Source organism: Sorghum bicolor, chromosome 6, assembly GCF_000003195.3.
Source record: "Sorghum bicolor cultivar BTx623 chromosome 6, Sorghum_bicolor_NCBIv3, whole genome shotgun sequence".
In the NCBI taxonomy this organism is placed as follows: domain Eukaryota; kingdom Viridiplantae; phylum Streptophyta; class Magnoliopsida; order Poales; family Poaceae; genus Sorghum; species Sorghum bicolor.
Window position 1 is genome coordinate 2,745,587 of NC_012875.2, and position 14,619 is coordinate 2,760,205.

The 14,619-nt window shown below is 45.8% G+C and overlaps 1 protein-coding gene across 1 annotated transcript in view; it reads right to left on the bottom strand.

Annotated features, from left to right (window-relative positions):
- Positions 2,723–14,619, bottom strand: part of LOC8083398 — a 48,234-nt gene continuing 36,337 nt past the window's right edge. The window contains exons 3-4 of the mRNA XM_002447432.2: positions 3,218–6,325; positions 2,723–3,105 (exon numbers count right to left, since the gene is read on the bottom strand). Coding sequence (XP_002447477.2) covers positions 3,263–6,325 — 3,063 coding nt within the window. The 3' untranslated portion in view covers positions 2,723–3,105; positions 3,218–3,262. The remainder of the gene's footprint in view (positions 3,106–3,217; positions 6,326–14,619) is intronic.

Genomic DNA, 14,619 nt, shown 5'->3' on the forward strand with positions numbered 1-14,619 from the left:
ATCTATAGGCCGATAAACCCTACCCGTCCTGCTAACAAGAGGTGGACTACAGGGGACCAACGTAACTGTCACCTACGCGGCCTACCACACGATCCAGCTAGACAGGGGATATCCACAAGTAATCTAGGTCTAAGCACCACGCTTACACCTATACTACAACTCTCACCTATAGCGTCCTATAGATTAAAGTACTCAAAAGAGTTGTGATCCAGAATATACATGATTAGGAATTGCATAATGAATTAGAAGTAGATTACCAGAGTCATCCCATGAGCAAGCTTGATTAGAGCTTGATCATGATGAAGTACAACCGGAGGAAGAACCGACAGGCCGGCCTCTCCTCCAATCCTCCCTCGCTCTCCATCTCGCTACTATCTAGATCTACTCTAGTTTAGAGAAGAGAGGAGAGCTCTCATCTCCAAATCCTAGCTTTTGCTCTGTCTATGAATAATGAATAGGGACCAAGGGGTGCCTCCTCCAGGGGCCAGGGGGTCTGCTTATATAGTCCCCTCAAGTGAATCTGGGCCATTGGATCAAACCGACATTGATTGAACTGTTCTCCTTGATCCTTTAGGTCGGTGGAGCGTAATCCGCGAAACGAGTCCTGATTAGACTCTGTAGCTGGGCGGGCGCCCAAGGGGGGAGGGCGGGCACCCTGCCCCCGAGCCCGCTCGGCTTCCCGTTCGTTCCTGTGGCTTCTGGAGTCTTCTAGATGATATAAAATTGCGCGGCACGTTAATATCTCTATGTAAACCCGACGTGTGGGCCTTTCTTCCATATTTCCTGATAACCCCCTACAGAAATAGACAAACACCAAAACTCGTGGAATTCTGTCAGATAAAACCCTAAGTCTGGGTGTTGGTTGCATTTGGATCCTTTTCTTTGTTTATTTGATAATTAAATTTGGTACTTAAGGACCGTCAACATTCAGTTCAGATTGGGGATGGCATGAGCACGATATTCTGGCATGATCGATGGCTCAGCATTGGGCCGTTGCGCTCCTTCGTCCCGCTCCTCTACAACGCCATCTCGAGAGATGGGCACGAGCGGTCGGTTTGGGATGCTTGCACAACGGCAATGGGTTAGAGATATTGTTGGGCCTATGACAACCCAAGTGTTGTGTTAGTAACATCAAGACATGGCTGTTGGTTTGGGAGACCGCCCTGGATCCCTTGCGGTCAGATCGTTTCATCTAGAAATGGTCGCTGGATGGAAACTACTCCCTTTGTCCCTTTTTAATTGTCGTAGTTGGTGTGCGTGCCATAAGTTTGACTCGATTTGTAGAAAATACGTGCAACATTTGTATCTCCAAATAAATTTGTTAAAAAACTAGATCCAAAGATCTTTCTAATGATACTAATTATGTATTATAAATATTAATATTTTTTAATATATAATTCCCGGTAGTTGTTTTTTGGATATCGCAAGCGATAATTAAAAAGGGACGGAGGGAGTACTCCATGTCTTCCACCTACTGAGCCTTCTCCGTCGGCTCGATCGAGCTGCTGGGTGCCAAGGAGCTTTGGCACATGAGAGCGCCACCGAAAGTGAAGCTATTTTTCTGGTTTGCTTTGCACAACATGTTATGGACTACAGATAGGCGTAAGCGACATGGTTTGCAGGACGATGATTGTTGTGCCTTGTGTTGTCAAGAACCCGAGACGGGTACTCACCTCTTCTCAGGCTATGTGGTGACCAAAGAAATTTGGTTGCATGCCTTGCATGTCTTGCAAGCCGTCGACCTCCACCACATCTTGGTGGATTTGGGTGTTGGTAAGCCGGTGGAGTTGTGGCTACAGCACATGTTACAGTTTCGGGAGCAATAGTGGCGGAGTTCGATTCTCTGGTCCTCCTTTTCTCCTAAGAGATATGGAAGGAGAGGAACGCGCGGACCTTCAGAAATGAGAGTTCCACTCCTTTGGCCATGGCACAGCGTATCCATGATGAACGTGCGCAGTGGATCGACACCGGTTTTTCTACACTAGCCTCCTTTTGGACGTCCGCTGGTGTTGTTGGCTTGGTCGCACAATCGACCACCGTAAAGTAGTTTTGGGTTTTTCCTTGTTTTGGTTTGTTGGCCTCGCTAATGTTTCACTTGCTACTCGCAAACGATCTAGTAGTGGGTCTAACAATCGGTTGTAAAAGTAAACTTCTTTTGTCTTAATGAAATACGGGCTCAACCCTTGTTCACGAAAAAAAGATAGAATCATGTGTAACTCCGTGCTCTTTATTATTTGCATGTCTCAAATTAGCTCAGGGTCATCATTAATGTTTTCATTAGAGGTTAGGCTGCAATTTTATTTACATTATTGGAAAAACATAATCATGGAAACTTGTAAAATGGTCCAATAATGTTTAGTTTGGATGCCTTGGGTTGTTTGATCGTCCTAATTTGGATCACAGATGTGTTTATTATTATAGGTATATGCACATCACAGGTTGGTTAGGTATCATGTACACGAAATGGACATCTTCCTTCGAGATTCATTTGATGCAGCAGAGGGGCAGAGCCTATGTACAAAAATGTATCTCATTAGGATGCATTACACAAACAAGCATGTATTTGCGACCAGTGGGTGACTCAATACTGTCATATGGCAACAGTAACTGCTGGATTTTCTGCAACTGCAAATGACGCCTAGCGCCCTAGCTCCGAAACTTGGTAGAGTACACACTAGGATTTTCTGCAACTGGCCGAATGCACATGTGCACAAGCAGAACGTGTAGGAATGAGGACCAGGATAAATAAATAATTTACACTCGTGGAAATGGTAACAAGTCAGGTTCGTTGTACACAAATTTTGTCCGCAATATTCTTAGGAACAATAAAAATAATAATTCACACTCGTGAAAATGGTAAAAAGTAGGTTTTAGGGGACTCTTAAACACACTGACACACAACACAGTAGCCCCATATCAGACCCTCTTATTTCAGGCACACATAAGGATACAGTAGCACACCGATTGAATTGGTAGATGCAGTGGCACCATGCAGACACACCAACTTATTATTGTTTATATGGAGAAAACACACTTTCACAAGCTTGGCCAACAAACACGAGGAGACAGAAGCAGGCCGTCTCCTCGATTATCCCATCATCAAATCTACATAGTTGATGATGATATATACAAATGATTAGTGCTGGAACACAAAGTAAAGATAAATGAGGGAAAAAAATTACAAAGCAGAGAGAGTATGTTGCTCATGTGTATGTACCTGGATGATGCAAGCGATCAGCAGTAAGCACCCAAGGTTGGCTACTCATCGAAGCACTGCACCTCTCAGCATCTGCTTCTTGTAATATGATGAGTGGCTCGGCGCGAAGAGGGAGGGGTGGTGGCCAAAATCCAACCCATCCCACTCCAGACTGTCCCACCAGTCCTTCTCGCAGTCCACGACGACACGGAGAGCATTGTGCCGACGGTGTTTGGTGGCCGGGAGACGCTTCAGGCCCCAGCAGCCCCTGAGACGGACTGTCTCGAGCTTGGGAGCAAATATTTTTGCCTCGCATATCTGTCTCAGGCTGGAGAGATGATACAGATACAAGTCCTTGAGCATTGGGAATTCCAGCATGCCATTTGGATGCTTGGTAGCTATTTCATTTAGGAACTCTGCCTCCACTGGGAAAACCTGCCTGAGATCACTGCATTCGATTATGTGGAGAGTCTCCAGGCTGGACAAGGTATAGAACCATGACAATGGGAGGACGAATCTGAGCCTGGGGCACCGATACAGATGGATAGCCCGGAGTTTTGCAAAGGAATCAGTGTCCCTTCCTATGTATATCCTTCCTCTGCTCCAGATAGAGCTGGCCATCAAGAGATCAGCAACCCAAATGGTCTCTAGTTCCTTAAAGCAGTAGATATTGTAGTTTGTAGTGAAGACAGTTTTCAACTTGGGGCAGCTCTGCACATGGCACCACTTCAAAGCATCCCAACTAATTTTGTCTTCTCCACTAGACAACATGCGTTCAGGGATCACAGTGGTAATTGAAGAATTGTTGCACATGTGGAAAGACTGGACTTTATTCATCACAAAGATTATTGCCCTTATACCTCGGGAGTCAAGCACATTGATGTCGACCAGTTCCTGTCCCATCTCAACATGGATGCCTTGTGGCTCAAACTGCAGAACACCACTATCATCATCATTTTCAGTAACTATATGATTTATGCTGACGTCATTGTAGGTGCTGTATGTCTTGTGGATGAATGACTTGGGTGCAGACTCAACTATTTGTCCAGTACTATAAAAATGGCGGTCCATCTTCTTACTGTTACAGTTTTCTCCATCAGCATTGATACTACAAGACAGGTACAGATCCAACTTAAATGGGGCTGTGCTCCAGCAAAATGCTTCAGACTCTGTTAGCACCAATGACGGAAGGAACCTTATGTCCGTGATAGAAACATGTGCATGACGATACCCTTCTTTCTGGTGGCAAACAATAGAATGGTATGAAGTTTCTCTAGGCACAGCAACCCCTTGTCGAGTATCAATTCGTAGTAACCTTAGTTGTTTCATTCCATTTTCTGGCCAAATAATAGCACGTAGTTGCTGACATCCCATCAGGAAGATTCGTCCAAGTTTTTTCACTGGGACCACCATTTTGAGGTTTACAGTTTTTACTGTTGTGCGTGAGAGGTCCAACTCCTCAAGGTTTGGCAAGGATCCAAGCAGTGTGAAGTCCACCAGTTTTGCACAATCCACCAAGGTGATTCGTGATAATTTAGCTGGATTTTTGCCATCCTTCCCTGCTCCTCCATCTAAACTGAATGACTCTAGTGATGGGGGTATTCCTTCAGGGCCAATATGATCCAACCCAACACAGCCATCTAGGACCAGAGTCTTCAATCCTGTTGCTCCACACAAGCTTGGCAAAACCTGTATAGAATTGTTTCCCGATAGGTGAAGGAGTTCCAACTTTATCATATCTGTAAATTCATCCTTTTTACCGGTCTCCCATGAGCCGGTAGGCTCGATTACTCGAAGCTTGTGAAGGTTCTGTAGCTGTCTCCATGCAAGGCTTTTGCGCCAAATCCTTCCCTTCCTTACATGAACCTCTCTAATATCTGTAGCCACTTGCTCTTGTATTTCTTCAGGAAAAGCCAATTCCCAATCTGTTTGGCACACATCTAGTACCCATAGCCTCTGAAAAATTTCCATCGCCACTGCACCTTCCTTCTCCGGCTCTGCCAGATTTTCTTGATCCATGCAGCTATCCAGTCCAAGGAATCTTAAGTTGTAACAACAATGGAAAGGAGGTGATGAAAATTTGAATGTGCAACCGCATAACTTGAGTACACGGAGTTGGTCTGCTTGTTGGAACATGTCATTAGGTAATGATGGCAATGGTTGATCAGATTCTCTTTGGGGTGCTAGGAAAAGGGATGTCGTCTCTGGGTATGCCTTCTCTTCCATATCAGAGCTGGTTAACAACAGAATCCAACGTCCTGGAGGAGTACTTAATTCATCACCAAACACGGGCAGTGTACTGGATGAGTAGTCCTCTAGCCGTATTTCCTGATGCAGAATACCAGCAACATCCCATGCTGCTTGGTTGTCCTTGTCTCCTACAATTCCATCACAAACCCAATAGTTGGAAGCATGGGTTGCCCAGCTGTAATCCATGATACTACCACCATAGTAATTCAATGACAAGAGGTACATGCAGCAATCTCTAACGACATCAGGGTCAGGGGTGATGCCATTTTTATGTGCGTACAAAGTTATTTCTCTAGCCTCTTCCTTTATTAATTCATTGTAGTTGGTATAAGAACGTGAAGCGTCAACAAAAAGATGTGAACTGTCCACCTTTTTCTGGATTTCTTTGTTCAGACGAAACCTTCCTCTAAAGGTCCATAGCAATCGGCAGTCAAAATGAAGAATACCCAGATCTGCCATGTCAACCATGTTGTCACTTCCGTTGTGAAAAATCACCAGCATACGACTAACGTCTCTCAGGGTTTGATAGATCTCTCTTGTGACGTCCCGTATCTCTGCTCTAGAGGCTTGCTCTACCCCAAGGAAATCATCCTCCTCGTCTTGCCTGTCAAGTTGAGCCACTACATATCCAGGGAGCTTAAGTTCATCTACAATTGCCCTCTGGAGATCTCTTCGGCTCTTCCATCTTGAGCAGTCAATGTGGATAATCTTGTCAAATTTCTTAGTCAGAGATGGAGGAGGCCTGTCTGCTATTGCTCTCAGCACCGCAGAAGCAGCCAGTCCGTTCCATCCCTCAAAGTAGACGGCCTTGTGTGCAGTGCTCTCCAAGTAAGGAATTATTCTATCTACTGCCTGCCCGACGCTATGCACAAAAATTTCCTGCATTAAATTATTTGATGGTAATTAGTTTTAGTCGAGGTTTCTCTCAGTCCATAAAACATGTACAGCTAGACTGTTATAGTAGTAGAATATATGTCAGAGAACACACACGAGAACACTTCACAGCTGCAGTGGAAAAACTAGCTTGACACGCTACTTAACTACGAGTATGTACAAATAAACTAGAACATGTATCTGCAAGATTTGCTGACAGGATAGCAGTTCGATCTCATCTATGTCCCCCTTTGTTTTTTAAACGATATCTATATATAGTACAATAATTTGCGACCATCTAACTAGATTTGTGCTAGGTGCATACGTAGCAGCTCTGCTATGCTATCACTAAGTCACTAATAACTTGGATACGGCGTACACAAAAGGGCAATAATAAGACACCTAGTGATCTTGATACATGCCTGCGCGCTGTTTATGCATGCAGCAGGTCTGCCTAATCGGGTATCAACCAGGATCTTGTCATTAGATCAATTTCACTTTACTAATAATTGGAGGTCTCCACGTTTCACACCAGATACACTAAAAAAAATTCCTAAAAATTCTTAAAAAAAATAGAGACATCGGTACGTCAATCCGGTAGCCTCCAATAACAATAGCCATTAGATCAATTTCACTTTCCTAAAAAAACTACCGACCAATGCTATTGTGTAGCGAATATTTCCAGATCCCATCTAAATTACCCACCATTATCACTATGAAATATTATCTGAATTAATCCTCTACATTTGCATGTATATAAATTACCCCGAATTGTCATTATAAAAGATAGCTTTATATTTAAATATATAGAGACCCATCTCTTTCATTATTAGAAATAAGCTAAATATTCTATCAATTCCATACAAATTATATCAACATATGCTATCTTAGGACAACTGAGAAACAAAAAAGTACGAACACTATGCATGACTGATAATGTAACACCCTGAAAATTCCCTTCGTTAAAATAGTTAAAATTTGATTTATTGAGTCAATTTTGTGAGCATTAAAATATAAGAAAAATAAATAAATTTTGAGAAGTTAAAATTTAATATAAGGTTAGAAACATATGTGTTGATGCAAAACTGATCTGCAAACACAAAGGGCTAATACCCGATTCAAACGTTAAGGCGTGCCAGCCGATTTGACCTTGCTATCGGCAAAGGTGATAACTCGAATACTTCAGTCCTGACAACAGCGATGCGCCCGGATGTCACGGCTAAGAGGTACTCACGCGGAACTCGAGAACACGCCGACCTTAAGTCGACGAATTCCTAAGAACTCGTAATAAAAAGAAAAAAGTATGACGAAGTCGTCGAAAAGTAGATGCTGGAATATGAGTAAAAACGTGTGTTTGATTGATTTCTTGATTGATTATTACAAGGTCCTAGGGTTTATATTTATACCCTGCTCAAAGAGCTACAACCAGACACGATTAGAATTCGAATTCCAAATTACACGGAATCCGTATACAAAACGATGCAAATAATTAAGGAAATAATAAAACTATCCTTCGTGACAAACCGAAACTCCTCCACATGACAACTGGCAGCTTCCGGACTCCTCCTTCGCATCATCGGCAATCCCCTTGCCATAGTCATCGGCAGACCTTTTTATCCAGCCATCGGCACCATATTACTGCCTGTGGACTTAGTCACATTCAACCTCTCCCTCATCGGCAACCATCCTCATCAGCAACCCGCATCGTACCGCCACCCTATCCTGCCATCCTAGACACGTGCCCAAAAATGGTGTCAACACATGCCCCCCAGTTTCGGAGTATAAAACTATTAATGCTCCGAAATTCTCTGCAGTAATGATGCCTTCTCCGCAATTAATGCTCCTAATCTGGTAACCGACAACCTCAATCTGGACAACTCTGATCCTAATCCTCCGCGGATTCCTCGAAATCCCCAACTTCCTAAACGGGCATCTTTCTTGGTCGTACATCGGCAACAATACCGTTACAAAGATCTGCCGATGCTCTGACCAGGATATTCGCAAAAACGGTTACCTCCCCTCTATCCGCCCATCGGCAAGATGACCGTTATAGAATATCGCCGATGGACCGACCAGGAGATCTCGCACAGTAAAATATCTTCAGATAATGACCGCTTCCCGTCAAATCACCTGCACAATCCCTGGATTACCGTGCGAACAGTTACCATATCCACCTGAGTACCCTCGGGCTTCTCGGATGCGGCAAAGAGATAAGTCGGATTTGCCCTTGCCCATCTTGTCCTATAAATAGTTCCTTCTTGGGTACTCCTCCCCCATCACACCATTCTACTATCCAACTTTGCTTTTCCAGCGGCGGCGCCATTTACAACCTTCAAGATCTCCGACAAGCACTCCTCTTCATCAACTCTGGTGCCCTCCAACGTCCTCTTCACGACAAGATGGCCATTGGCTTCGTCGTCCCTGAGGTCAGACTTCCATCTCATCTTCTGTGTATATTCCTATTCATCCGCGATTCATCTTACTGAATATTCCCCTTTTCCTTTTTCTTTGTATTTTTATTCCCCCAAAATCACTAGGAGTTGTCCAATAAAATTGTCATCCCCACCGATCAACCACACCTTCAATGTCTCGGTCCTCTAGGGGATTCAGATCCAACCAATCTTATCAACGCAGAAACCAATAGAATCCCCTTTAGGGCTGAAAACTTTTCTGTAGATCTATGGAAAGACACTTTTCGCTCTTGGCCCAGTCCTACCGTAGGGTGGAAAGACTGGTTCTTGAGGGTCAGCAATTCTTATGAAGTCCAGTGGGGTGAGAGGAGGCTAGCCCAATGCATTAGGCTATCCATTGCCGATATGCACATGAACGAGTTACTGCTGATAGCTGCATCCTACTTTTGGTCAGACACTCTCAATGCTTTTGTTTTTGGCCACGGCCCTGCTTCTCCTACCCTTGCCGATGTAGCCATGCTCACTGGGCTAGATATATCTTCTGCCGATAGCACCCACTTTTTTGATACTGCCCCCAGTGCCAAAGTGGAGACTCGCGCTATCGGCGGTTGGTCAGGGTACATCCAGAAGTACCGCGGGAGAGGGCCTGTCACCATAAAGGAGCAAACCACCTTTCTGAACATGTGGCTGGACAAGTTTGTATTCTATGGTCGATCGGCAGGACCGACTTCTGTCTATCTATCGGCAGCAGAAAGACTGGCTAACGGTGGCCAATTTCCTCTCGGCCAATATTTGCTCAGCGCTGTTTACCACCTTCTTCATCAGGTAGCCCAGAAACTCCTGCTTGGCCAATCCATCGGCAACTTGGGAGGCCCCTGGTGGTTTATTAATATGTGGCTCAATCTGCACCTGCATAAGCGCCTTGATTTCAACTTGTTCTCACAGCACTTCCCAAGAGATATAGCCGAAAATCATGTGTTGGGTGAAGAGGAATCGGCAACGCGTGCCCCCTTGAACTTTGGCGAAGCCGATATAGTCTTACCCGGTTCAGGGAACAATCCGGATTAGATCGGCCGATTCTTCGAGACTCTGTATGAGGGTCTGGCCAGAGATGAACGACCATGGCTGGCTTATGATGACCCAGATAGCATGCTCCCTCTGACCTTCAATCCATTTGATGAAGCTCTCGACAGGGACAATGAGGCGATGATGGCAATTGTGACTCCCAGAGCCATTCCAGTGAATTTCTTCGGTAGCACGAAAACTTCTCCGCAGACTTACGGATTTTACAATCCATCGGCATTAGCTCGCCAGTTAGCTTTCGGCCAGTTGCCGATTGCACTTCCTTATGCCGATGTAATAAAACCCAGAGAAACCATCAACAACCTTCTTGAGTGGACTCGAGTAGCCCAACTACCACCAAACGCCGATGTAGATGTAGATCTGTCAGAATGGGTTCCGGCTGCTTTTATCACTCAGGCATACAAGTTATGGTGGGCAGAATGGAAAGAGCATCTATTCTGCAGATCGGCACTTTCATACCGCGGCATGATTGACCTCGAATACGAAGTTCCCGATGACACTGTAAGTAACTCAAACTAACGTTTCATTTTCTCACTATTACTTCTATCGGCAGCTTACCCTTGTATTCCTTTTGCAGGTTGACAATATTCCTCCATTGGTTAGCAGGAGTGGCAAGCCGATCGACTTGTTTCCATCAGGCCCGATTTCCTCAATCGGCCACAATGCTCCCACTCTGGCTTCCATCGTGCATCGGGGTGCGCGCCTCAGGAAAGTTACTACCAGGAGAACCCAGACATCACCAACGGTAGCTGCTCCCACTCTGGCGCGGGCTTTCAAGGCAATTTGTCAAATCTTTATCTTTTACGCTGACTATCTTTATATCGGCTTTATTTATACTTACAAACCCTTGTTCGTTATTGCAGCAAACCAGTGCATCGGCAAAGGTCACACTTCAAGGTGCCGATGCCACCCAGTCCAGCCAGCCAAAGAGGAAGGGTGTCAAGAGCACCAGGGCCGAAACGAAACGCCAAAAAGTGGCAGCTCCCCCTCCTCCTCCGGTATCTCCAATCCCAGTAGAGTCTTCTCCTTCTTCTCCAGAAGTCCAGACACAGCAAGTGCCATCTCCCCAACCAATGCAGGATGCACCACAGATGGAAGAATCCCAGCAGGAAGAGCCTCAAACAGAAAGTACATCAGTTGATGTGGGTGAACAAGCAACTGGTCCGGTGGGTCCAATTATATCACCGGCGGCTCTCCCGATTCAGACAACCGTTGTTCCCCCTCTAGGTAACATACTTTAACAATACCGTCGCCGATGAACTCATTCTCATTTAGTCTCATAACCTTTCTTGTCTTCTTTCAATCGATATCGTCCCATCGGCAACCTTAGCCGATCAACCTGCAGTTCCATCGGCATCTTTGGCTGGTCAGTCCGCAGCTCCGTCAGCACCTCCCAGTCCAAGGCAAGAGATCGCCTTGAAGCAAGTAAGTCACTGTTTACCGCCAGCACCATTTGCCGATTCTCCGAATATGAGCTAACCTTGCTTTCCCTCCCAGGAACAAGATTCTCCTGATAGCCTGTTTTCCTTCGCCATCGATCTCTCTGAAGAAGAAGGCGAAGAAGCAAGTTCTTCCCAGACAGTTGGCATTACATCGGCAGAGACCAGGGCCAGGCTGGAAGAATTGTCAGTTCTCCTTCACCAGGATACAGCGCATTTGGTCGATGACTCCGACCCTACCAAGACCCTGTTCAGAACTCTCAGAGGCCAAATCCCAGCCGACGTCGAAGAAATCCTGTTCCAAGCCGCTCATCTGGAGAGTCGCCAGCTGCAGTACCAGAGAGCTTCTCGGCGTCTTGCCGATAGAGCCGCTCAAACTCAACTCTCCGATGAAATGAGGAAAGAGAAACTCCTGACCGATGAGAAGCACAAGAACATCGGTATCCTGAAATCTTCAGGAGATGCGCTGAAGCAGAAGATATCCGATCTATCGGCAAGAAGAGAATCCCTGTTGGCGGAACTCAAGGAAGTGGAGAACGCCTTATCCCAAGCCCAACAGAAAGAGAACCAATTGGCAGAGACCATCAGGCTTCTTGAGCACGAGCGAAATGTTCATGGTCGCAAGGCACTCCAACTGAAGAAGAAGCTAAAGCCGATAGAAGGTTCTGCCGATGATGACATCAAGGAGATAGAAGCAGCCAACCAAATTCGGCTACGTGCTATATCGGCTATCCAGTCGCTGCTTGTTGATGCAAAACTGATCTGCAAACACAAAGGGCTAATACCCGATTCAAAAGTTAAGGCGTGCCAGCCGATTTGACCTTACTATCGGCAAAGGTGATAACTCGAATACTTTAGTCCTGACAACAGCGATGCGCCCGGATGTCACGGCTAAGAGGTACTCACGCGGAACTCGAGAACACGCCGAGCTTAAGTCGACGAATTCCTAAGAACTCGTAATAAAAAGAAAAAGTATGACGAAGTCGTCGAAAAGTAGATGCTGGAATATGAGTAAAAACGCGTGTTTGATTGATTTCTTGATTCTCTGATTACAAGGTCCTAGGGTTTATATTTATACCCTGCTCAAAGAGCTACGACCAGACACAATTAGAATTCGAATTCCAAATTACACGGAATCCGTATACAAAACGATGCAAATAACTAAGGAAATAATAAAACTATCCTTCGTGACAAACCGAAACTCCTCCACATGACAACAGCTTCCGGACTCCTCCTTCGCGTCATCGGCAATCCTCTTGCCATAGTCATCGGCAGACCTCTTTATCCAGTCATCGGCACCATATTACTGCCTGTGGACTTAGTCACATTCAACCTCTCCCTCATCGGCAACCATCCTCATCAGCAACCCGCATCGTACTGCCACCCTATCCTGCCATCCTGGACACGTGCCCAAAAATGGTGTCAACACATGCCCCCCAGTTTCGGAGTATAAAACTATTAATGCTCCGAAATTCTCTGCAGTAATGATGCCTTCTCCGCAATTAATGCTCCTAATCTGGTAACCGACAACCTCAATCTGGACAACTCTGATCCTAATCCTCCGCAGATTCCTCGAAATCCCCAACTTCCTAAACGGGCATCTTTCTTGGTCGTACATCGGCAACAATATCGTTACAAAGACCTGCCGATGCTCTGACCAGGATATTCGCAAAAACGGTTACCTCCTCTCTATCCGCCCATCGGCAAGATGACCGTTATAGAATATCGCCGATGGACCGACCAGGAGATCTCGCACAGTAAAATATCTTTAGATAATGACCGCTTCCTGTCAAATCACCTGCACAATCCCTGGATTACCGTGCGAACAGTTACCATATCCTCCTGAGTACCCTCGGGCTTCTCGGATGCGGCAAAGAAATAAGTCGGATTTGCCCTTGCCCATCTTGTCCTATAAATAGTTCCTTCTTGGGTACTCCTCCCCCATTACACCATTCTACTATCCAACTTTGCTTTTCCAGCGGCGGCGCCATTTACAACCCTCAAGATCTCCGACAAGCACTCCTCTTCATCAACTCCGGTGCCCTCCAACGTCCTCTCCACGACAAGATGGCCATTGGCTTCGTCGTCCCTGAGGTCAGACTTCCATCTCATCTGCTGTACCTTTTTCTCGCATTCCTGTTCATCTGCGATTCATCTTACCGAATATTTTCCTTTTCCTTTTTCTTTGTATTTTTATTCCCCAAAACACTAGGAGTTGTCCAACAAAATTGTCATCCCTACCGATCAACCACATCTTCAGTGCCTCGGCCCTCTAGGGGATCCAGATCCAACCGACCTTATCAATGCAGAAACCAACAGGATTCCCTTTAGAGCTGAAAACTTTTCTTTAGATCTGTGGAAAGACACCTTTCGCTCTTGGCCCAGCCCTACTGTAGGGTGGAAAGATTGGTTCTTGAGGGTCAGTAATTCTTATGAAGTTCAATGGGGTGAGAGGAAGCTAGCTCAATGCATTAGGCTATCCATTGCCGATATGCACAGGAACGAGTCATTGCTGATAGCTGCATCCTACTTTTGGTCAGACACTCTCAATGCTTTTGTTTTTGGCCACGGCCCTGCTTCTCCTACCCTTGCCGATGTAGCCATGCTTACTGGGCTAGATATATCTTCTGCCGATAGCACCCACTTTTTTGATACCGCCCCCAGTGCCAAAGTGGAGACTCGCGCTATCGGCGGTTGGTCAGGGTACATCCAGAAGTACCGCGGGAGAGGGCCTGTCACCATAAAGGAGCAAACCACCTTTCTGAACATGTGGCTGGACAAGTTTGTATTCTGTGGTCGATCGGCAGGACCGACTTCTGTCTATCTATCGGCAGCAGAAAGACTGGCTAGCGGCGGCCAATTTCCTCTCGGCCGATATTTGCTCGGCGCTGTTTACCACCTTCTTCATCAGGTAGCCCAGAAACTCCTGCTTGGCCAATCCATCGGCAACTTGGGAGGCCCCTGGTGGTTTATTAATATGTGGCTCAATCTGCACCTGCATAAGCGCCTTGATTTCAACTTGTTCTCACAGCACTTCCCAAGAGATATAGCCGAGAATCATGTGTTGGGTGAAGAGGAATCGGCAACGCGTGGCCCCTTGAACTTTGGCGAAGCCATTATAGTCTTACCCGGTTCAGGGAACAATCCGGATCAGATCGGCCGATTCTTCGAGACTCTGTATGAGGGTCTGGCCAGAGATGAACGACCATGGCTGGCTTATGACGACCCAGACAGCATGCTCCCTCTGACCTTCAATCCATTTGATGAAGCTCTCGACAGGGACAATGAGGTGATGATGGCAATTGTGACTCCCAGAGCTATACCAGTGAATTTCTTCGGTAGCACGAAAACCTCTCCCCAAACCTAT